The 25,733-nt window shown below is 44.7% G+C and overlaps 1 protein-coding gene across 1 annotated transcript; it reads right to left on the minus strand.

Annotated features, from left to right (window-relative positions):
* Positions 1-1,962: 1,962 nt before the first annotated feature.
* Positions 1,963-19,214, minus strand: LRP11 (LDL receptor related protein 11). Its single transcript, XM_068677068.1, has 7 exons — positions 18,572-19,214; positions 13,755-13,918; positions 11,882-12,023; positions 9,692-9,817; positions 8,733-8,942; positions 3,684-3,785; positions 1,963-3,406 (listed from the first exon to the last, which is right to left on the minus strand). Exons 1-7 carry the CDS (start codon positions 19,098-19,100, stop codon positions 3,252-3,254), a joined length of 1,428 nt encoding a protein of 475 aa, XP_068533169.1. The 5' UTR covers positions 19,101-19,214; the 3' UTR covers positions 1,963-3,251.
* Positions 19,215-25,733: the final 6,519 nt, after the last annotated feature.

A 25,733-nucleotide genomic window follows, 5' to 3' on the forward strand; every position in this document is an offset into this window, starting at 1 on the left:
ACTATGGTGAAAGTTCTTGTTCTGTCATCTTTAAGATAGGATTGTATGTTTTAAAGCATGTAATAGCTCATTTCTGCACTTCTTCTGTAGATTCAGTTCGGTGCTCCCAGTGTTTGTGTTTCAGAGATCCAGTGTAGCATTCAGTGCTCTGCAAGTGGTTCTGTTGTATTGCACGTGTACTTGTAGCCTTGCGTTCTTGCTTCCCAATTTAAGTAACTACTAGAAAAATATTTAGCAAAGGTACTTCTACACATTATACATTCCCCTACCCCGGTTAAGCTAATTGCTTTGTGACTTTTTTTTTTTTTGGTCCATATGTCCATCAGCTCTTTGAATCTTTTTTTTTTTCCTTTCCCTGTGCTTTTACTCTTTTAGCTTTTGCCAGCAGAGATCGAAAAATCATGTTCCTGATGCTCGTGACAGCAGCAGCAAGCTCAGACCTTTGTGCTGCACGGCTGTCAGCCCACTGAGCCTGCTGGAAAGGCTCCGCTTTGTTCGGGCAGCGTGTTTGTGCTGCTGCTGGTTGCTGCCTCTGACTCGCTCTGCAGTTTGGGACGGGAGCCTTTATGCTTTATTTAGGATTTTAAAAAGTAAATGGAGCATCACATTGACTTATCTCAGCCTTTTTGTTTTCCAAAGGTGCTTCTGGAACTGCCGTGATCCTGCAGGGCTATGGAAAGGCAATGGGGGTGTTCAGGCTAAGACCCCTGCAAAATCAGGCAGGTGCCTTATGGAAAAAAAGCATTTGAACTGAAGTACCTACCTTGATCAACATGAAAACACACTGACTAAACAGCCTGTAATGGGCTCTCCTAATACACAGAGTGATCCCCACAGGTGCGTGCTATCAAAGCAACCGGTATTCTCCTCTGGCTAAGGACACTGGTAATTAAAAACAGGTGGATGGAGCATGTTACAGACAGACTCAGCCCTGGGAGCTGCTGGGGAAGGGCTATGGAGTGGTGCTGGCAGCAGGCAAGGGCTGGGAGCAGCCCCAGGAGAGGGGCAGCACCCCCAGCACCTTAGCAGTGGTGTCGTGGCTTTTTCTGCTGGTGCTCCAGCCCAGGAGTTCAGCATTACTCATTTGAAGTCTCGCAGCTTGTAGAAAGTGAAATGTTATTGAGATGCTAGCAGCTGCTGAGGCAATCTCATACTCTGCCAACTTTGTCTTGCTCTGAATTGAGCTGTGGATGCCCACGCTTCCTGGTGAGGTGCGACCTGTTTGTAAACTTCAGTCTAGCTGTGGAGTTTCCAGTTGCTTTAGCGTGGTGGTCTGCATGGCAGCAAATATCACCACATAGAAAGAAAAGTCTCTGGGAAGACTGGCACCTGCAGCATACCGGTAGCTTTGTCCTGTGCTATGCTTGCTGTCAGGGATTTTGGTAATAGGAGCGGTACGTGCATGGTGAGAAAAAAAGCTGCTATGGGGAGATGATGAAGGATTAGCTGTTTAAACCCAAAATAAAGCAAAAGCAATGATTTTTCAATATAATGGGAGCTATACCCCTAGCAGATGGGCAGTGCATCTTTCCTAGAAGGCTGGATTTATCAAGTAGCCTTTCGGGCCTTATGTTATGCGCCATGCCTGCTGTAGGCTGTGCCCCCAGGTTGGAAATGGAAAGCACCAGCAGAAAGGCTCCTGGGCCTCAGGCAATGCTGCACTGCAGCCGCCTGGCATGGCAGGAGGGCCCTGGCAAGCAGTACTGCCAACCCAATTCACTCCTGCTTGGTGCACAGCTTGAGTCCTGCTCTTGAGACAGGTGATGGGTGAAGAGAGGAGCTCTGGCCTTCTTCTTCTCGGTCCTCCTGCAACAAAATGTCTCTACACCTCCCCCCCACCGTGCACATCCCACCTTCTTCTAAGGCCCTTTTGTGGTGCCTATTTTATATGCTCCTAGTTGTTGGAAGGAATGTTACACAGAATTTATCTGGTAGCTAAAGATAAATGCAATGCAGGAGATGTAAGAATAAAATAGGTTTATTAGAGCTATTTTACATAAATTAAACGAGACCAAGCAACTCAAAGAGCTATCTGTATACCATGGCAAGGTTCTTGTAGACTTGGAGTTACGGAAGTACAAAAGACGACATACAAAAAGATGCATGCCTCACCTGCCTCTGCTTTTATTGGGACCCATGATGAATGCGACATCCTCGGACGGTCAAACGAGATAGACGGCACGGTGTCTGTACGTATGTATATATAACATGTACTGTACACGATTTACTGTTAACACACCTGAAGTTCACTCACACATATCAATTACTTGCTCTAATTCTAGGAGAATTTTGCTGGGGTGGGGACACGTCGCTGAAGCTTTCAAGCTTAGCAGGGAGCTAGGAGTTCACCAGCACGGCCCCCAGGCTCTGGGGAAGCAGGGACAGGGTTCAGCCGCTCTGCTGGAGGCGGCAGTCGCGCTGACCGTGCGTGGTTGGCTACCACTAACTTTGGTTTTCACCCCGAAGGAACTCCCAACACCACAAACCCGGCCACTGCTAGCAAAGCTGGGGCTGGTGTCAGAGCAGAGCTGCAGCCCGCTGCTCTTTTGCAAACTGGAGTGTGTGGAGGTGGGGTGGAGAAGGCTCAACAAGCCACGAGCTCCGGGGAGATGCAGCTCTGGGATCGCACCCAACAGCTGTTGGACACTGCCAAGTCCAAACTGCTCCTCTACTCGTGTTTTCACTTTAGTGAGCGTGGCTCTGTTAGCTGCAGAGAGGTTTAAACTACGAATGAAAAATACGATCTGTTCCTTAAATCCCAAATTTCGTTACAAAAGCTGGTGCTTAGATGGCGATTGCTTTTAATTAACAAAGCAAAACAAAATTCTTTCATGAAACCACTCCCTGTGCGTCGGGTAAGCACGTCCCCGTACCCAGCGTGGAGCAGCAGGGCAGGGACAAGCTGCCCTCCACGCCCCAGGCAGCGCCACAGGGACCTGCTGCCTTGGCTGCCCCAGCACAGGGCCCTGGGGCCTGGCTGCTGCGGGGAGGGCGAGGGCACCCCCACGGCCCCGGGGGGGTCTCCACCTTGTGGCATCTTCTACAGAGTCTGCCGGAGCCTGAAGGCTTCTGAGCTTCTGACGGTGGGTGTCCACCCACATCTTTACTTCTTCTTCAAAGGGGGAGAACGCGTTCCTCACCTTGGAGGCTTCTACATTTGAAACTTAACTAAAGACTTTGGTCCTTTTTTAGAGGCAGAGGTACATGGACACAGGAGAAAGGGGAGAAAAGGACAGACCTAGATCTGATTTTCAGAGATACATCCCGTTGATGAGGTAATCAGACTCTTCAGATGTAATGGGTCGAGCTTTTTTAAGCTTCTGTCTCACTAAACGCAGTCTGCAAGCAACCATAAGCAGCAGTAAAGCCGTGATGGCCAAGCCTAAGGCCAAAGGCAGTACAGCACCTGCAGAGAGATTAGGACAGATTATGCTTTATTTAATGCAGTGGGAAAACAGTAGAGAAAACCTCAAAATTCTCTTTAAAAACACAGCTGCTCTATCAGCTGGGTGCTAATATTTGGAGAAACTCACACTGATAAATTAAACTGTGTGATCACGTGCTGAGAGTGGGTCAGAACATGAAAGCACACTGCTCAGTCCCTGACAGCAGCGTCTGGGTCTGTGTCACCTGACTGAAAAACTCCAACATAACTCAAAATGAATTCATGCAGTCAGTCTCACCTGTTTCTGGGACTGGGTGACCACCTCCAAGCTGATCTCTCTTTGGCACAGTTATGCCATTTTCATTTTTATCATCTGTTTTTTTCCCTGAGGAACTGTTATCTGCAGAAAACGAAGCAAGACAAATGAATATTGCAGTTGAGCAACTCAGGAAGTTTTATCCACAGGATACTAAAATCAAATAACACGAAAGCATTTGAATTCAGAAAAAACAAACAAACAAACAAACAAACAAACAAAAAAAAAAAACAGTTTAAGAACTGCTGATTCTTATCATGTAATTTATTTATTTATTTATTTAAATAATGTGAAACTAATACTAAAATGTAAATTCATTTTTTCCATCCCAAACCACAGTGCATCTCAACCAAACCCATATGGGGTCACTTTCCACTGAAAAAAAAAGATGTAATTTCTCTCTTAAAGCTTTCATAACAGGGTATAGACCAATATGAGCTAAAGCATTACTGAAGCAGTTACATAGAGCTGAAAATGAGGCCATTTCAAGTCATGTTATCTCCATCCTTATGGTTTGTAAAGCAGGAGGTGCATAGTTTGGCTGCCCAAGCTATCTTAATTTCGCCTAATATCTGACACATACAAAAGCAGAACTAAGTACTTGGAAGACATGAAAATATGTGGGGAAAACGTTTGAAAAAAGGGTAACTTAAACACTTCAGCTGTGAGTGGTAGAGAAGATGCAACAGAGCACTCTTTGTAACGACACAAGAGGAGAGCACACACGCTTTGCTGCCCAGAAGTGTTCACCCTGGGAATGCAGATTACTGCAGTTTTACTTCACAAGAGCAAAGAGCAATGCAGCTGGGACTCCTTCCTCCTGCCCTCACACTGGAGTCCTGCACTGATAGCTATGGGACCACTTAATGCAAGACTGACAGCTAAATCCAATGCCTTCACGATAATCAGTTCACCCCACTGGTGCTGCTTTGACTCGGAGTACTAAGCTCGCCTGCGAGATTTTGTCAGGTAACTCGAGAGAGGTGGAGAAAAGAGAATTTTTTCCCTGAGGTGATGTAACTTTGATAAATTCGGGCTTCTTGCCTGCCTAGTAATAATTTTAACAATATTAGACTAAAGTGTGTTATGTGGGCTTGGTTTTATTTTGACTCTCTCTTCATTTTCTATTCTGTGCCTAGGAATTGCAATTTATAGCCCTTTCTGGTTACCCTACATCTCAGTTCTGAGTAGTAGCTACTGCTGGGGATGCCTCCACAGTGAGAACATGACTAAGGCTTGGGCACTCAGTCAAACGTTGTAATCCCATCCCCGAGCAGTGCTGCCGAACAGCTGGTGCGGCACAGACCCTGTGCCAGGGCAATGCAAAGCTGTTACGGTGATTTGTACATTCCAGTTTGCTGTGCTGGGAAGTGAAAGCCCTCCGACTGCTTATGAATGCCACCTGGCTAGAGCACTGTGGCTACTCAGATGGCTACTGGTGCTTAGGAACTAGCCCATCGCTCACCCCGGTGTGCTCTGCTGCCACTGTGTTTTTGTTGTATTCATCTACAAGTGCAGCAGTGCCAGAGTATGCATTTTGGCTGGCAAACAGCCCTGGAAATGATGCCAGGGCATACAGAGGCAGGCAGGCAGAACTGCTGCGCTGGCCTTTGCAGGAGATGCAGTCTGGGTTACCTCGCTCTGCTGTTATGTCTGCAAGGGGAAAGGACTCCTTTACTGACACTGAGTTCCTCCTCCTGCACCCACTCCCAGCTACAGAAGAAAACATTTTGTCTTCTAGCTTGGACAGAAGCAAATCCTGAGGCTGTTACAAAAGACTCCGTGCACAAAGCCCCCAGGGTGGTCTGTAAGCCAGACCTGGTGCTCCCCTGGGGTCACGCTGCTGTAGAGAAACCCCACTGCAAAGGCAGAACAAAGCTCACCCACTGTCTACAATTACTTTTTTATTTTATTTTACTGATAACAGATTCCCTGTTAGGCCAGGTAGAAGTTTCCAGCAGCCTGCGCCTTCAATGTGCACATTTTCACATTTTTATATTTAAGCATCAATCCTTAAAAAGCCTGCTGCGAAGAGCTATCCAACAGCCCAAATGCCACAGCCTATCCCAGCTCGTTTTACAAATGAGAAAAGACAAACATGGTATTCCTCGACACAGAGATCCGTTTACTGGGTATCCTCATTCTTACAGACAAAAGGTGGAAGGGTCTTTACTGGTGTTGTACCCAGCACTGTAATTCAAACAGATGTAGGAAAAGAAGCAAATGCAAAGAGATGTAGGCCTGAAATGAGCTCCCCCCAGTGGAGGGAGTGCTGGAACCTGTGCTGGCCCTGCAAAGCCACATCCCTTAACATGCATCTTAACTAGATAGCTTCTCACCTTTGACATTACAAGCATTAAAACTCATTTATGACTCTGATTTACAACAGTCTATTAGGAGCCTAGATACTTGTAAAGTCAGCTCTAAGCTAACAAGCAATATGACTGTCCTGTCCACCAAGACCTTTACAACGTGACTTGGAGGCTCAGGATCTGCCTCGGTACCAGCGCAGGGCCTGGCATCTGTCTCAGGAAAGCAGAGATCCCGGGACAGGATTTCAGCCACTGCAACGGCTAAACCTCTGAGGCTGCTGCTGTCATTTCTGTTCAGTGCTGCTTACCTCCCCTCAGCATTTGCGCAGCAGTCCCTGCTCTCCTGAACACTCTTCCAGGTGCGCTGCTCAGAGCTGCTCGTTTCTGTCTCCCCTAACAAAGTCATTCTCCTTCCAGCAGTGGGTCTGGCAAGGCTACCAAGTGAGGCAGGAGAACCTAAGCCTGTGTGTGAGCACAGTGGCTGCCTTACTAGATTGTCTTACTGGAACTGGAGGAAGGACCAGCAGTCAGGATGCCCAGGGGAGTGCTCTCACCTCTAAGAAAGGATTTTGTCCTCTTCTTTCTCCTCGCATTGCTCTAAACCAAGTCAATCATCCTAGCAGGGAGCTGGCAAGTCCCATCTACTTCTCCCTCTGTCTGGACCAGTTATCCAAGATAAAGCACGTGCACACAGAGTAGAAGTCATCGCATTTTTGTAGCACCTAATTATTAAATTTGGTCTGTGATCTCCTTGAGATGACAGTGATGGACAGAAACTTAATTCACTGCATCAGGGTACGTTTTTAGGAATGGGTTAGATGTCTGCCAGCTCAGGTCCCTAGTGGCTGTGATGCCTGCCAGTGGGGCAGGACTTGAACTTCTTTGGATCTCTGTGTATCATTAATGTACCTCTATGGATTTTAAATCTCTCCATAAGGGAACAGAAACTCATGGAGATTTTGGCAGCTGCCCTTCAGGCCCAGGTACCTATGCCTCTTATGTCCCACCACATGCACCCTCTTTGGAACTGATCCGTAGGCTATTTAAAAACTTGCTGAACTGTTTGTTGCTTTTCTGGTTAAAACTATTGTGTTACTGGCTCCTTCTATTCTACAAGTAAATCCTTACGTATCATTCAACTCAAATTAAATTCTGGCTGAGCCTTGTCAAACACATTACAGACAGACATGGTCAGCTGGAAATCTTGCTTGTTTAAAACAACAGATTTTGGTATTTTGGTTCTGGTACTATACTTATCACCGAAGCCCCATCATATTTTTAAAGTTTCATAATATTTTTTTTCTTTTGCTGTTTACCTGCTGGGTAAAAGCCTACCTTAAGAGCAAAAACTGTGCAAGCAAGTCACTGTGCAGGAGGGTAAACACTGAAAGTGACTACACAGAGGAGCCACTCTTCCACACACTTCCAATTATAATTGATTATAGGTGGCCAAGCTTGGCGACCTCAATTCTGGTTTTACTTCTGGATTCACAAGCCCAATGGCTTTTAAGACACAGCGGCTGACTTTCCACCGGAGTTTGCAATGGCCTTTGGCAACCTGATCTTTAGTTTGGGTAGCCCTGTATCAGGTGTTGCTCAGAACTATGATGCCAAATGGGTTTGGGGCAGACTGCAGAGTTTTAACTCATTCCAATAAGGAGCACCGAGTTCTTTTACACTGACAGAAAAGGGGGAAACATGTGAGACAAGATTTTGCTGCAAGTTTCTATTTATTCACCAAGGGAGTGAAATTCTTGAAGATCATTGTTTCTCTCCCTTTGCGGTCTCCACAATTGAAATACAAGAATCTGAAGTGTGAACTAGGGAAGTATTCTTTATGAGAGTCAATAGCAGAGGGCACTGAGCACAGCTTTGTTGTAAGAAGAAAACAAAACTGTGTTTATAATTAGCTGCATCCTGGGGAGCAAGAATCAGTCTGAACTCTGAAGAAACAGAAGTGGGAGGTCTTACACTCATTTTAGGCTCTGTGAATACAGTTTTGCTTTCATTCAGTTGCCATTTGCCATTTCAGGTCATTTTAATTCAGCAGCAGGAACCACCTTTGGCTGCCTTAAAAGGCACACCAATTTCACTGCAGCTTCTGGAGTTCTACCAAGGCAATGTTTGGTGACTGCTGCCTGTAACATCCCTACACACTGACTCACAACAGGCTTACAGCCAGTACAGAGAATACGACAGGGACTTGGGATTGTTTGTTACCAAAGACTGAGCCTACTCTATAGCAATGAAAGACTTCTCCTGCTCTGAATATACAATTCAGAAAAAAGTGCCCATAATAACCAAGATACTACTTCAGGGAAGAAAAAAGCCAGCAATTAGCACCAGAAGAGATGCAATTGGTTTCAGTCAATTTGAACAGCACATTATGTTCTACTGAAGGTAAAACCCTGCAAATCTAAAGATTCCCATCTATCAACTTACACAGATGAACCTGTTTCTATTTAGCTCACTGCATGCTTTGTTCCTTAGACTGCATTTTTTTCCTAGTGCTTCTACATGTTAACTTTCTCTTTGCAGCTGCTACGAACCAGACTTGACAATTACTAATTGTAACTTACCTATTGCAGGCTTCTTTTGCATTTTTCTTACATTTGCAAAAGTTTACTTTTAGCCAGGCACCAAAAGACAGTTTAAGGTGAAAGACTTGTCTTCCTCAAGACAGGATGATTTATTGAAACTGATGCTTTTCAGCTCTTACCTGGCACAGATCCACTGTTTTGTTTCTTTGGTCCCTGAGAAAGCGATTGGTTAGACATGTCTGCATCCAGTGGAAGGAGTGGCTGATTTCTGGCAGTGGCTTTCAGGGTGTTTTCTGCAGAGTTTTCATCTGTATTTTCAGTCAGTCCTACGGTCCTTTGCTGGGTAGTGCCAAAGGCTGCGTGAGTCACTGTCTTCCGGCCTTGGCTGACTATGTTAATGGAAACAAAAATCAATTTTTATATAGGATTGAAAGGAACAGGAATATTCTGATAGAAAACCCTGCAACATGAGCCTTCAGGCAGACTAACCAAGTTTGCCCAGCTCATACATACGATGAAATGTGAGTTCCACATACATTGCAAGGTACCGATCGCCCACTGCTCAGCTGCCAAGCTAGAGCATACCTAAAGTGAAACCCAGCAACTGAAATGTTAATGGGAGAGTGGTTAGCCACTATGCCAATTCACCCTCTGATCGTGTTCGTCCACTTTGCTTAGCGTGAGCACATGTTGAGGGTGAATAATGAAAACTAACAGAGCAATGGTGAATCAGCTGGTTGCCCTACACGCCCAGATTTCCAGTGTCTCAGATTCAGGTGAGGTGCACAGCTGCACTTTGAAGTGCACCTCTGAGCTGCCCTTTCAGATCAAGACAGGAGTTCTTGTCTCCAGAATCACTATGCAGGTAAAGAACTGATCTTGTGAATGTTGAGATCTGTAACTCAAACTCTGCTATTCAGGGACTTTTGATAGTTTTGATATGCTTTGAAAAAAACTGAGTAGATTTCTGAGCATCTCCTCAACGCTGACATGAAACATTCCCACATACCAATGAATGGTTCTACGATGGGAGCAAGCTGCTTGTTGGCAGGAGAAGCCACAGAGGGGGCATCATTTCCCTCTGGCTGCACAGTCTGCAGTTACTGCCACAATCTATGGTGTCCCACGGGGCACTTACGGTTCTGGCAGAAAGTCTCGTCGGAGCCGTCAGGGCACTGCTTCACGCCATCGCAAGCAAATGTGATGTCGATGCAGCAGCCGTCGTCACAGATGAACTGGTAGCGAGAGCAAACCCCGACACAGGCTATTGAGAAACAATTCCCGAATTACCAAAAAAGAAATAGGAACAGTAAATACTGAGTCAATGACTAAAATCTGCAGCAGCCAGGAAAATGCCAAACCACACTATGACAAGAAGGACATGGACAAAGCTGAAGAAAGGCCAAGCCCAGATACATGTCATTACGTTGACAGAGAAGCTAATACAGCTAATCGTTGTTCCTTACACCCTTTTCACTCTTCTGGAAACCTCTTTACTTCAAAACCACTCAACCTGGAAGCCCTACAGGCCATGCAGCACCCCTGTAGTGCTTTAATCTCCACCAGCCTATACTGAAAAGAGATCTTTGCAGGGTTAGAAGACCTAGGACAATCCTGAAGAATATTTACATGAGATCTCTGTAGTTAGAGCTGCCTTTCTCCAGCATGTAATTCCTACTACATACTCATTCCGTGTTTCTAGCGGTAAGTTATCTTACAGACACACCTATGGACTACATGGAATCTCTTATGTCATGTTTTCTGTAGCCAAATTAAAATACTGAAAGAGTACTTGCCATTTATCCGCATGAACAACCCATCCATCCTGCCAGAGCAGGGCTGAGCACAAGGTCTTACAAGTGACCTTCACCAGAGAGAGCTGCCTGCTTTAGTATTGAGATTCCTCTGGAAATGGAGGATATCCCTGGATGTTTCACAACCGCAATTATATTCTAAAAGCTTTCCTGAAACCCATTCTGACCTTGTAATTACCAAGTGTTTACACACGTGCTTTCCTCCTCCCACCAGCAGTGTATTTCACTGCTTGTAAAGTGCTATCAAATTTGCTGTTTGGGCACAGTTGTAAAAGCAAATCAATTTGCATAAGCAAATCACAGCCTTTGGTTGTCACCCTGCGAAGCACCAGAACAACAATTTTTAAAGCTGAACAACTCTAATGAAAGTATGGCAGGAATACAAGCGTATGCTTAAGCCCCCCAAAACTGTAGTTTGAAAATATATCTCATTAACTTCAGTCCTACTAATAGCACAGGTGCTGCAAGCATTAAGGCTCTGTGCTCTCGTTTAACCATGGCAGTAGCACTTGAATTGCAAACATATTTGGGGAATGAGAAGAAGAAAAAAGGCAGCAAATCCTCTGCATGCTCCACCCAAGAGATACCACAGATGCCCACAGCAACAAATAAACAAACCCCTCTGGCTGCTTTAGCTGAATTAAACACTAATGAATACAATTCTACCATCTATTACTAGAACACAGCTATTATTAACAGACTCGTAAGTGGATTTATATAATGTCCATTTATTGCCACTGGGACAAACCTTTCACGTAGTGATATTGGACTGCTGCAGAGCAAGTTTTCACTGGGTCTGCTGAGCACAGTAATGATGCCAGTTTACCCTTAACTTTGTGCCAAAACAGCAGACCTATATTAGCAGCTTGCTAATTACAGCATAATTAAAAGTTATTACATTAAAGAGCCCGAAACCGACAGCCACAGACTTCTATCTTCCTTCCTACCTTTTATGCTTTTTCCGCGTTTCTTAAGCTCGGAGTTAAAAAATGATGGGTCAATTCCAGTTTTGGTTGCCACAGTAACATAAGGTTTCACTGGTTAACAAACATTACACAGAAAGGCTTAAATGCATGAAAACCAGAAACCTTGCAGACTACAGATGCAGGCAATAATTTTATTAGTCTGTGAGTCATACATACTATTTACTGCTTTTACTTGGGTCTTCCCTGTACCACAATCTCTGTCCTGTTCCATGAGCCACATGGCTATACAATGAACAATAATGGTGTCTGATACATATGGCAGTATTTCATTTCTCCAACCTTGCCTGCTTATTCGCCACATAGGGATGAACATTTAAAAACTTTAGGTATTATTGCTCTAACAAATGTGGTATTTGCTTCCTCAAATTGGAACAGCAACTCAAAACTGAACGAGATTTTGTTATACAATGAAGATGGGAGAGATAATATGATGGAAATGGGAGTAAGACTTCTCTCTCCATCAAGCCCCTTGCTCTGAGCAGTGTACCCTGGGCATGACATGGCCACCGACTGCACTCAGCTTCTCACCTACTGCAGAATGAGCCATAGGGAGAACGGTCACAGAGACGTTATCCGAGCTCCGCTGACCAGCAGTGTCTGTCACGGTTAGCTGGAAAATATACGTGCCTTCCTGGAAGTGAGACAGCTTCAGTGTTCCTGGCTGTGGTACCTGATAGAAGACAAACAGAGAAAAAAGTCAGACTGGTATAAAGGATCTGTCCGTAATTTCTAGGACTAGGTAGATCATTTCTGCACGATGCCTTTCATCCAGATTAAATGCTTCTCTGAAGAGAACTGGAATTTTCAATAAATATGTCAGTAGTGTCCTAGACCTAGCTTTATTACTAAATGTACTGATAAATTCATTTTTTCTTAACCTGAAATTTCTTTCCTTTTGTATTCTTCTTCCCTTGCATTTATCCAAATGCAGTGTTACCTAATCATTCTGTTGATTACCTCCTGATGATGAATGTGACACTTCAGAACTTTACTCTTTATTGTACTGCAGAACTAAATACGATCTCAGAAACATCAGCTGTTCTTCACCATGGCTACTGGGAGAGCAAATATGTAATTTAGAACTCATGAACCACAGAGTCCAACTCTCTTCTCAGTGCACATCCAGAGAAGCACCGCTGACTTCAGAATACACTGCTCTTCCTGACAACCTCTGTGTTTTTCTCTTTCTCTCTCTTCTGCCCTTAAGGATCTCTTAGTGTGCCTCCTTTGTTCCAAACTTTGGCTCAGACTAGACAGTAACTTTCCAGATAATCAGCATTAAAAAAACAAACAAAACAGACCAACAATTGCCTACAACTGCCAGAGCTTTGCAGCTACAGCATGTGGATAGAAATCTGAGAAGCAAATTATCCTTAAGCTAATCAGTCACAATAGAAAAAAAAAATTTCCACTGGCTTCCCTCTATGATATGATGAGACATCTTTATAGCAGTCTCTGCCCTCCTGTGCCTTCTGTTTATTTTTGATACGTACGTGCAATGCAACAGCTGCCTTTTATCTTAAATAAACACCATCTCATTTTCCCTTGCAGCTAAGGATTCATGTACAGTTTATTAAGAATAGATTACAAGAAATCCACTAACTTCAGGATAGCAACAAAAGCACTAAGGATAGCAAATGCAGACTGTACAAATAACCACAATTATTAACTCTACTAAAAATTAAACTACCATGGAAAACCATCAGTGTACATATCTGTGGGAGAAATCCCTGCTCATCTGAACACAATAGAAAAGTATCTATTTAAGCATGAGCCTGTGTCAGAATTGTTTTCATTTATCAAATATAAAGAAATCACCAACACAAATGTGAATTTTGCAGGTTTAAATAAAGAACTGGTCTCAAACTTATTGAGTGAATCTGAGTAAAAATAAACATTTGAACTTTAACAGTTTCTAGCAACCACTCTTAAAGTACCACTCAGGACATTTCTATGTATTACACTGTCTGTACTCCTTGTGTACTCCTGTACTCCTTTGACCTTTTAATTTTTAAGCTGATAAAATACTAAATGAACAGACTCACAGTGGTCTTTGATATAACAGTGTCAAATTGCAATGCAACCTCAAGTAATTCAGAGTTGGCTGACTGTAGTTTGAGTCCCCAGTGTTCCCTTATGAACAGACTGTCAGTAGACTCTATGGGTTTGAGACATTTTTCCTCTTCCATTTCTGCTGCTTTTATAGCAGTCATAAAGAAGGGTATGATGGAGAATCCCTCTTTTGATGGTCAATTTTAAGTCACAGAATCACAGAATTGTAGGGGTTTGGAAGGGAACTCGAAAGATCATCGGGTCCAACCCCCCTGCCAAAGCAGGTTCCTCAGAGCAGGCTGCCCAGGAGGCATCCAGACAGGTCTTAAATATCTCCAGTTCGAAGTACCTTCATTTCAACAGCTGAGTCACCTTGGAGCAACGTCCATTCATACTGCACAATTCCATGGTCATCCGAACTTTCTCTACCATCCAAAAGCACCCAGTCGACAGGTGACTGCAGCACAACATCCTGTCCTGCCTTGCACAGGGGAGGCTCATCATATTCTTCTTCTTCAATAAAAAAAAAAAGAGAGGCTCAGTTATTTATCAGGGGGAATTGGGTGGTTATTTATATCAAGCACATTTTTCTTGGTTAAGTTACTGATTCACAGCCGTGCAACTTCCTGAAAAGAGCACAAACACTACTCAGCACTCAGTAGCTATATTCTTAAGTCTCAGGTAGGGACCATTCAGTTAACCACTTTAGCATGTCTGTAGCTGTTAACTGAATGTGCTGTCAGACGATGCTGGGATGCTGCTGCTGCCCAAACTCACACCATGTGATGAAAAACAAAAGCTCCTCAAAAGTTAAGCTTCCACTAGGCAAAAGAACTTGTGTTACTAACTACAAGACAAATGGAGATAAGAATACATTGTTTCTGTTTGTTTGAAGGCTTAAAAATGCCAGAAGCACCATGTTCAATATTGCATGTTTTAAATGAAGTAATATCTACCTATGTTTTAACTCAGTTAACTGTTCAGTATTCAGAGCTGTCTCCAGGAAATAACTGCTACATTGCAAGTCTACTGCACAGGAAACTTCTCTGTGTACATGGATGTTTCTCTAATACAACATGACTGCTAGCATCAGTGTTGTGTTGGTTTTAATATGAGTTAAGGAAATTTGATGTAAATATAAATTACATATACATTCATATGGCAGTCCCTGCACACCTTTTGCAGCACTCTGCCTAACTTCACACTCTTAGTCTCTTGTCCTTACGGGAGTGAAAACCTTATTTAATGTAAGCTGAAATCCTGGTGAAGTTGTGCTTAAGAACATCATGATATAAATGATCAGAAATGAGCACCAAGTTTTTAAGTACCATTTTAACTACCTAATTGAAGACACCCAAAGCTTAGTTTTCAGACTGTTTAAGATTTGTGGCATTTTCTTTTATTCCAAACACAGCTGTTATTGAATAATGTTGTGAGTATTAAGTACTGTTGCCAATCAGAGCACAAGCTTTTCAGGTGAGGCTAACAAAATGCATGGTACCTCCAGTGAAATGACCTGTGAGAAGTGATCTGCCCGGCATCATTCAGGAAATGCAGTGGACAGAGACAGATAAAATCCAGTTCTGCAAGTGAGCATTTGACAGCTTTACCCACACGAACGTATCTTTTTGTAGTTCCCTGCCCAGGTATCATTCATTCTCTGGGCATGGCACATCCCTGGCACTCTGAAGTGGCAGGGTGCTTTCTGCTCCTTGATCTCTGCTTTCCTTCTGCCCCCCTGCAAACATGCCACACAGCTCACTTCTTCTCCAAACTGTACTGAGATGTACTGACAATACAGGTTTGGTGCCTCAGTATTTGCAGGAGACATCTTCCTTCCTTCTTCACACAGCTGTCAGGGCATGCAGCAGGCTGAATGAAGAAGGTAGGTGCACAGAGCACTGATATGCAGCTCTGAAAAGCATCTCCTGAGCCTGCAACTTCCCTTTGTTTGGGTAGAGCTGTACGAGGTGCTTCCTGCCAGTGTCGGGAGCCTTCCTTTCATACACTCCCATCCCGTTTCCAGAGCCTGCCGGAGGGCACAGAAGCCAACAGAGCAGTGGCACAGTTTCCACCAGTGACTGCAGGACAGACCAGCTCTTTGCTGCTTTGCTCTAAGACACTCCTATGAAAGCGTCAGGGAAAGACAGATGAAACCAGACACAGCACATTCCAACGCAAACGCCTTCACGTAGGGAAACGTACAAATAACTGAAAAAAGCATCTAATAATAGAAAGTATGAAACTGTTCCCACTGATCCAGCTGGCACAGGAAGCTTTGCCGAGTGTGTGTACACAGAGTTCTCAAAGCCCAGGGTGTTTAAAAAGCACCATTTAGGTGCAAAAAAATACTGTTAATAAACACCATCATTGTGGTGCCAGGACAACTCTTACGGGGTAGGTAGGAACTATGTGCAGTCTTTATGTGGTTATTTACTTCACCCATCACTGTCAAAAAGGGGATAACGAGCTCGACTGACCTGGGTCTGAATCAGCACAGCCTGTTCTCCCCCTCCCAGCTTGGAAAGTGGTTGCACATCACCCATCTGCTTTAAACGACCTGACCAATTCCCTGCAGAAACTCCAAGGCAGAGGCGAGCCCCGGCTCCCCTGGACCATAAGCAATAAAGATGCTTTCTCCTCCTGGACTAACGTTATGCTGCAGCAGCCCGAGCTGTCCTGGCAGGAGCTGTGCTGGGGCAACACACAGGTTCCTTCCTGCCAAAAGGCAGGATGAAGGCACGATGTCTTTGTAAGCTACCAGAACATTTTCAGAAAGGTAAATTGATGGCAAATCAACTCATCTCTTACTCTTGTAAAGAAAAACATGACCCGAGAGAGACATCTGGCATGGGAAGAGTCAGCCTCACAAGCTGAAGACTTTTTCCACAGCAAAGTTTTGAACAAGGGGATGTATTATCTTCACAGGGTGAAATAGCCCCACACATGGTCAGTGCATGCTTCTAAGAAGTCAGTGTAAAAAAGAAAGGAAGCATCCTTGGGGGCAATCTACAGCCACAGGAATAAAGGTCTGTCAGCCTCAGGTTAGTAGAAAAATCAAGCTCGTAAAGCATCTTTTAACTTCTGTTCCTAGCTTTTATTCAGATTGAATGTATGTAATATGAAACTGATACATCAGGACAACACTGAGATGCTGGAGCTGGCTGCTCGCTACAAAATGGGCTATAACTTTATAAGCAACCCCCTTTTCTGAAGTGGGGGCAACATGACAGGCTGCATTTGTTCTAATTCCTCCTCCATACAGGCTTGGCCCGCCAGCAATGAAGCTGCCAGCTAGTTGTCTGAATGAGGGCTTTGTTATAAAAGGTTATTTCACTACTGATGCCTCATTTTCTTCGGTATCAGTTTACCTTAGCACTGAATGGTCACTGCTCACCAGCAGCGTGCATCACAGACGGGATGTTACACATCTCTCGTGAGGCATTCAAAGCCTTTCTCTTTCTGTGTCAGGAATTTTAGATTTGCTGCATGAAGGCAAAAAGGATTTACCTCTTCTTTCAGTACAGGCACATGGGTTTCCACTGTTAAAGCTACACGAACTGCCTGAATGTGCTACGTGAATCAACAGTTGAGCCAACAAAAATTGGGTGTAAAAAGAAAATAAAATCAGGGCTCTGATTTACCATGGAAAGGCCAGCTTCAAAAATTCACCACTCCACCGAGTTTTCCAGTACACAGAGATGTACATGATCTGAAGGATACATCTCCCTCATTACCTGCTTCTAGAGCTAGATGTGCAATTGTTTTTGCCTTACTGAAGATGCTTAACATAAACACAAACAGAATGCCCTAGAGATCACTGTTTACTAATGCTCAGAAGTATTTTGGAATTACAAGGACACCGCCTTTATGGGTTGATGTTGGTGTAGGATTATCAAAGAGTAAACAACAGAAGACACAACACCACAGTACTCTGAAAGAAAAGAACAGGTAAAATGTGATGCCCTCCTATCATAAAATCTTGAAATGCAAAGCTATTTCCTAAACTTCCCAAATTTGATCATGTGGTGACATAAGGGACAAAGGGTCTATTCTCACTGCCCTATTACCCATTGTTGTCCAGATTAATTTTTCAATAAAATTCAAGAATGCAGAGGTAACATGACATCAGATGGCAAAATAATCTAATCTGATTTATCTTTCCTGGTTTATGTCACAGCTGACAGATGTTTGAATAAAAGTTCATTCTCCTTTGTGGCTGTGCTTCATCTCCAGCTTAATTGCATTAAGAAGTCATAATCTCCTGTTCCTGATACCACCCTCACCCATGAGGCAGACTTTTAAATAAACCCATCAGGACACAGAGCAATTTGCAGATTAGACACGTAAATTGCCTTGCTAACCCCGTGCTGATAGTCATGAAAGCTGCCAAAAAGGCAAAGCTTTGGAATTCAAGATTTCCAATAGGTGGATTACCACTTCAACGAGTGTGACCTTTATCGTGTCTGACTGCACTCTACACTAGGGTCAGATTTTAAGATCTTAATGGAACCGAGGCGGTTCAAAACGATGAAGGCCATCCAAAGATGTTTTCAAAGGTTTTCAAAGATGCCTAATTCTCTGTGACTTTGATTTAAAAGCTAGTCTTATGCCTTGTATCTTGCAAGTGCACACATTAAGGGTCATAAAACTGAATTACCCAGAAGTTGCTACATTAACAATACCACAGACCTAACAGTCGCCTGGCTGTAAATGTTGAGGTCATACCTTGGGTCTCTGAGGCATTTTAGGCTTCCCTCATCTTCAGTTCTATAAATTCCTTCTTCTAACTTTCTAGTTCATCTACCCAGACACTTTGCAATAGTTACACACCTAAACTCTTCTACAAAGTGACCCCCTTGTACACCCAGGAGCTCCCCACAGGCACTGCCATAACCTCGGCAGCGCTGGGGGGGGGCTCAGTGCTGATGCCCCCCCTGCCGAGGGCACAAAGCAGAGGCCGCCCGGACACCCTGTTCCCAGTCCCCCCCCACCTTGTGCTGCCAGGTGGTTCACGAATGAAGAGCCTCGAGGCGCTGCAGACAGGCGGTGAGGATATACGGCCGGCAGCAGCCATGCAGCCGAGCCCTGAACCAGGACCCCCCCCCCGGCTGCGGCGGGGCAGCAAATGGCGGCCGCAACCCCCCCCCCGGGGAGCCATCTTACCGGCGCGCCGCCGGCTGTAGGTGCTGTATCCGCGGTGCGGGGCGAAGCGGCAGACGGGCCGGCCGCGGTGGGTGCAGTTGAAGAGGTAGCAGCCCAGATCCGCTCCTCCTGCCGCTGCTGCTGCTGCCGCTGCCCTTGGCCGCCCCGGCGCCTGCACCACGGCCAGCGTGCAGCGCGGCTCGGCGCAGCAGGCGTCCAGGCACTGCCGCCAGCCCCCCGCCCCGCCGGGCGCCCGCAGGAAGGTGGCGCCGGCCGCGATGGAGTCCTTGGTGCGGATGATGGAGTCGGGCCTGGCGGAGAAGCCGAAGCCGCCGCCGCCGCCGCAGCGCTCGCCCCCGGATACCGCCGAGCCGGCGGCCGGCGGCGGGCCCGGCTCGTCCTGCTGCAGCTGCCGGCGGAACTCCTCCAGCAGCGACTCCACGCCCGACAGCTGCGAGCGCAGCTCGGCCAGCGGCGCCGCGCAGCGCCCGCCCGGCAGCACGGCCCGGCCGCCCAGCGCCGCCAGCAGCAGCAGCACCAGCGCCGACATGGCCCCGCCGGCGGCCCACCAGGGCCCGGCTCCCCCCGCCGGCCCCGCCCGGCTGCCACCAGGCGCGGAGCCGCCGCGCTCAGCACCCGGCGGCACGAACAGCTCCGCCGGGAGGGGCCGCGCTGCGCCGCTCGGCTCCGAGCACGGCCCGCCCACAGCACAGCCACTGCTGCCGCCCCAGCCAGCCCGCCCGAACACCCTGCTGAGGGCCCTCAGGGGGTGCCCGGGAAATTCAGAGCCGCCTAGGTTGGAGGAGAGCTCCACCATCACCCAGTCCAACCCCTGACCTAACGCTAACAGTCCCCACTAAACCATATCGCCAAGCTCTACATCTAAACGTCTTTCACAGACCTCCAGGGTTGGTGACTCCACCACCTCCCTGGGCAGCCTGTTCCAGTGCCTCACAACCCTCTCAGTAAAGAAGTTCTTCCTAACATCCAACCAAATTTTTTTCCTTGATTTCCTATCTAATTTACTTAATTTACTTGGTCAATGCATCCAAAAGTTATAAGGGAAGGAGGATGGAGCAGCTAGACAACAAGATAACATAATCCATAACATCTGACAACATAACGATAACATAATCATTTCATCTGAAAATCAAGCTAAAATATTATGATTTATTTATTTATTTATTTATTTATTTATTTATTTATTTATTTTTTCATGGGAAAATTCTGGAGAGGTGATTAATCTGTTCACAGCAGAGATACTGACTGTGACACACCGGTTTGCCATCTGTGGCACTGTTTGCCGACTGCTCTGTCCTTATACTCTCCGATACTACTTGTGCTGCCAGAGCGTAAAGCTTAATTAAAGCTCCCACAACTAATATGGTGCCTGTAGTTGGCAGAAATAACCAAATGCGCAAGGTTGTAATTGCTTGTCCCATCCTCATAGTCACCCAAGGGCTCCTCTGTTGGAGCAGAAGCTTCTGGCTCTCAGCTGGCACACAGCTGGTGCTGATTAGCAGGGACCTGTTTACAGGGCATAGAGGGCGGCTCATGCCACCACCTTTAGCACATCCAGTTGTGCCAAAAAGATAGTTTCCAGCTGTCACTTCTGGAGTGGCTGGTTGTCTTCTGCAGAGGGGTCAGAGCTCCCTTCTTGCAGAAGGCACTGAGGGAAATGTTGGCTTTTATCACTTCATAACGAGGAAGCTGTGGTTGGAAGGTGTCTGTAAGGAGCAAGTGGACTCTTCTAGTAGCTGGGTTAAGGATGACATGCTCAAATTTGTACTTAGAAGTGTTGAGGCCAACCTCCGAGTAGAACCTTGAACAAGCACGTGCAAATGCAGCAGGTTTTCCGTAGGTATGTTACAACAGAACTTGTTTTGTTGCCTGATTTTCTTGGATCAGAATGTGTGGCTGATACTACTTTTGTATCTACTTTTTGTATCTACTACTTTTTTTTTGCCTTGTGAGAAAGATGACATTCATAGTTATTCCGTGCTTTTTTCAGAAGGTGGCAGCAGCTTATTACTTATATAAACCAGTTTGCTTCTAGACCTTAATGTCTGCCTAAGTGTAAATAAATAAATACATTTAATTTCATATTTCTATACTGGTTCATTGTTGTGAGTGCCTTAGATTTTCACTAGGCTGTGGGGTTGCAAATCTAAATTTTTTAGTGTATTTAGTAGTACTTAAGGTATTTTATTCCTGCCTACCACAGAAGTGAAATTTTGGGGTGGTTTGGTTTTCAAGCAGAGGGCATTAGACGTTTATGGGGATGTTTGTTGGGTTTTATTTCTTTTTCCCTTTTCAAAGGATACATATCTGAACCACAGTTTATTGTCCATGCACATAATAAGAACACGGGATAATTAAAGCGAATGCTAGCTTTGTTTTCCAAAAGTGGTGATTAGACCGCACGTATATTATTTACATCTGAACAATACCTGATAGAGTAATACAGGATTTCAGAATTCATTAATATTCATGTTTCCAAACCATCTGTTGATTAGTTTTAATCTCTATTCATATTCAGAATTCATAAATCACTGGGAATATGTGAGTAAGATATGAGTGCATCTCTCTTTTTCTTCCTTTAGATGTATTTTTTCCAAAGTAAGAGAAGAACAGGGAGGAAGAAAAGTCAGGGGACAGAAAGGTAATGGAGTAGGATAGAAAGAAATGGGGAAAGTAGAGAGGGTGCAAAAAGAAAAGGCAAAATTTCATCTAGGCTTCCCCATCTGAATTGCTTTTGTATGGACTGGCGGTTTCCTTTTTGTTGGAATATGTGCCCCAAAAAAAAAGAAAAATATGTCTTCATTTCTATGTGATGTCTTCCAGATGCACCATAAACAATAAACACTTAATGCAAATATTATCTGCAGAAAATGTGTCATCAGCATGATGCTGCCATTAAACACATTTTCTCTATTTCAGCTTGCTTGTGAGAATCTGTCAGGTAAACATCCATGATAGATACAAATCTGCTTGGATGCTGGAGTGGACTGCTGACTGACAGCTGAATTTGAACAATTTGCCCACGAATGAATTGAAGTGATAACCTTTTCTTTGCAGTGTGGAGGTTCAGGTTTCTGACTGTGTGAGTGAGAGCTGAGGCGTTCAGCAGAAATTACAGAGGGTAGGGTGGTAAATGTTAGCAGTGGGAGCAGTGGAATTACAGGTATATAACTCATCTTCTGTGTTTTGTCATTTTTAATCTTTCCCATTCCTCACAAGCAAAATCATGTAACGCTGAGTACTGGTGTTATGAAAACAGTAGGAGGAATCATTTTTCAAACTCCTAAATTGAAAAATTAATGTAATCATGAAAATCTTTCATACTGTATTGATTATATGTATATCCCATGATGATGCAAGTTAAAAAGACAAGTCCAGTTACAGCTAAGCTGATTTTAGTCTGGGTATGGTAAATAATCTTCTTTACCTTCTTTAAGAACCGAAAAGTACCCACCCCAATCCTGGCCGTGTGTGTGAGTGTCTATAATTTTGATTGTCCTTTTACTGCTATGTTAAATATCAGTGCACAAAAAGTGAGAGCTGTACTAGTTGATAAAGTGGAGTAGCACTAGCAAAAACCTCTCTTTTCTGTATGCCTGACTGTAATTGTACCTAACATAAAGCAAGTATTTTGCTAAAACAAGGAAGGAGACAGAGAAAGAAAAAAGGCTCGAGACTTATTTTAGAGAACCTTTCCCAGTAGCAGCAGTGGTAAGGATTAGGCTAAGAAAGAGACATCAGGTGATTTGTTTAACATTACATTCTTGTGTGCTGTGCTTGCTTCTCTGCCCAGATACTGCATAATTGACTGCACGGCATTAGCCAGGCACCACGTGGTATAAGAACACATACTCTGACGAAAAAGCACCAGGGCTCTGGTACTGAAATTGATCTTTTTTTTTTTTTTTTTTTTTTTTTTAATATAAAAAAAACACTTCCTTGTAAAGAAAGGGGGGGGGGAAGGGGGGGGGGAGGGGGAGAAAGGAGAACCATTCTGTAAAGTGAATTTATTAACTGTATTTATTACCTGTTTTAAGGTGAAATTCACTGTGGGAGGAGAGGTCACGTAAAGATCATTCTCATCACTGTTGAGGTATGGGCACTACTGGGGTTAAAGGACTGTTTCAACAAAATCAAGCATGGAGGTGAGGAGTAAAAAAAGGGGCAGAGTAAAGCCCAGAAAGAAAATCCTGATATTGCTGATAGAATAGCACCATAGAATCATAGGATATCCTGAGCTGGAAGGGACCCACCAGGATCATTGAATCCAACTCCTGGCTCCACACAGGATCACCCAAAAATCAGGCTGTATATCTGAGGGCATTGTCCTAATGCTTCTTGAACTCTGTCAGGCTCGGTGCTGTGACCACTGCCCTGGGGAACCTGTCCCAGTACCCGACCACCCTCTGGGTGCAGAGCCTTTCCCTAACCCCCAGCCTGACCCTCCCCTGTCCCAGCTCCATGCCGTTCCCTCGGGTCCTGTCGCTGTCCCCAGAGAGCAGAGCTCAGCGCCTGCCCCTCCGCTCCCCTCCTGAGGGAGCTGCAGGCCGCCATGAGGCCTCCCCTCAGCCTGCTCTGCTCTGGGCTGAACAAGGTGACCTTGGCTGCTCCTCATATGTCTTCTTTCCAGACCCTTCACCGTCTTTGTAGCCCTCCTTTGGACTCTCTCTAATAGTTTAATGTCCTTCTTGTATTGTGGTGCCCAAAACTGCACACAGTACTTGGAGGTGAGGCCACGCCAGCGCAGAGCAGGGCAGGGCAGTCACTTCCCTCAACCAGCTAGGAATGCCCTGTCTGATGCACCCCAGGACATGGTTGGCCCTTTTGGCTGCTAGGACACACTACTGGCTCATGTTCAACTTACCATTAACAAAAACCATCAGATCCCTTTCCATAGGGGACCTCTTGTTCCCCACTCTGTACATACATCCAGGGTTGCCTTGTCCCACATGCAGAATCCAGCACTTGCTCTTGTTAAGATTCATATTGCTGGTCATTGCCCAACCCTTTAACTTGTCAAGATCTATTGGCAAGGCTTCTCTACCCTTGAGGGAGTCGACATCTCCTAATTTAGTATCACCTGCAAACTTTCTTAGTGTATCTTCTAGTCCTGCATCCAAGTCATTCATGAAAACATTAAAGAGAACTAGCCCTGAAGTGGAGCCCTTGGAGACCCCACTAGTGTCTGCCCACCAGCCTGATATAACCCATTTACTATAATCCTTTGTGCCCAACCCTTCAGCCAATTGTTCACTTACAGTGTTAAGTATTTATCTAGCTGTATGCTGGACATTTTGTCCAGAAGGATATTGTGAGAAACGGTATCAAAAGCTTTGCTGAAATCCAAAAAGATTACATTAGCTGGCTTTCCTTGGTCAACTAGGGGGGTGACCTTATCGTAAAAGGGAATTAAGTTCATTAAACAGGACTTTCCCCTTGTGAACCTGTGTTGGCTGCGACCTAGGACTGCATTGTCTTTCAGGTATTTTTCAGTAACTCCCAGAATAATCTTCTCCATAATATCACCAGGCACTGAAGTGAGACTGACAGGTCTGTAATTACCAGGGTCTACTTTCATGCCCTTCTCAGAAACTGGGACAACATTTGCAAGCTTCTAGTCAACTGGGAACTGCTTTTACCACATTTTTTGGTTGGATCTTGGAAAAAATGCAATATTTCTTTCCAACTTGGAATATGCCAAATATTCATTTAGAAACCTTATGGTCAGTGCAATGGTACTGACAACTGCTTCTTTGGGCAAGAAGGCTTTAAAATTGTAGTCTGAGAGGTGAAAGACAGTTGTGATTCTATTAAAAAAAAAATGTTTGAAATATTTCTGTGGTAAAGGTGAGATGTGAGCAGTAGGTCTGTAGCTGGAATTTCAGCTACTTCTGCAGAGATAAGTTACCACTGATTTACAAACAGTAAAAACCTAATTTAACATCCCGAGCCCAGGTAAGCTGTGAGTAGAAAAAGTCATTTTGCTTGTAAACAGCACCATCAATATGGGAATGGCTGAACGAATGAAGATGGGTCAAATACTATGCATTTTTACAGTCAGCGTATTTTAACCTCTGAAGACACAGACTGCCTATATTTGTGCTGAAGCAAAACAACTTGTGCTCCTAGCTGTTAGCTAAGCACAGATTTGTATGTGTCCAACAGTCAATGCAAAATTTCCCAGTGCTCACTGAAAACATGGAAACTTTTTAATATACTGGCTGAACATACAGAACTGACAGCCTACATCCTTTATGCACGGATTTTTTTGAAATATATGAAGCTTTGATATTGTGCACAAAACTACAAAGGATCACTTCCCAGAAGGAAAATGCCTAGCTGAAAAATTGACTCATTGCTATTTCAGCCATGCGTTCCTGTGCAGGATGGTATGTTGATAAAAATCAATTGGGTAATAAGCTCATGAATAGTGAGTCAATGGAAGCTGGTGGCAGCTCTGACGTTGATCAATAATGACAAGATTTTCTAACCATTTACAAAACAATAGCAGGCTCTGCAGATGTTGCTGAAATAGCAAATAAACTGGACATGACCACCAACACCCCTCTTTCTGCTTGTTACCGCCTGTAATTTTTCACACAATGGGAAAAAAGAAGCCAATTAGTTGGTCTATGTTGACAGATTTATAAAGAGTTTTTCATTTATACTCTGAATTTAGCATGCTGTCTTCAGAGAATCATAGAACCACAGAGTGGTTGAGGTTGGAAGGGACCTCTGGAGGTCACCTGGTTTAAGCAGGGACACCCCGAGCAGGTTGCCCACCTTCATGTCCAGGTGGCTTTTGAAGATCTCCAAGGAGGGAGATCTTCACTCTGGGCAACCTGTGCCAGTGCTCAGAGAGGTGCCCCAGTCCCCTAATCATCTTAGTAGCCCTCCATTGGACTCTCCCCGGTATGTCCATCTCTCTCTTGTACTGGGAAGCCCAGAACTGGTCACAGTACTCTGCAGCCTCAGCAAAGTCGCGTAGAACAGCGAACAGTTTTAAACTTAGCCCTTCTTGTTTATTTTTGGCCGTTTCCAAGCTCTTCAGAAAATAAAGGGCTTCAGGGCTGTTTGTAAGATCAGTAGACCCTTCACATCTTTATTGATACTACAGAAAGCCAGAAATATAGTTACAATAGTATTTAACTTACTAGCAGCA

The sequence above is a fragment of the Anas acuta genome, chromosome 3 (genome assembly GCF_963932015.1).
Source record: "Anas acuta chromosome 3, bAnaAcu1.1, whole genome shotgun sequence".
Classification (NCBI taxonomy): domain Eukaryota; kingdom Metazoa; phylum Chordata; class Aves; order Anseriformes; family Anatidae; genus Anas; species Anas acuta.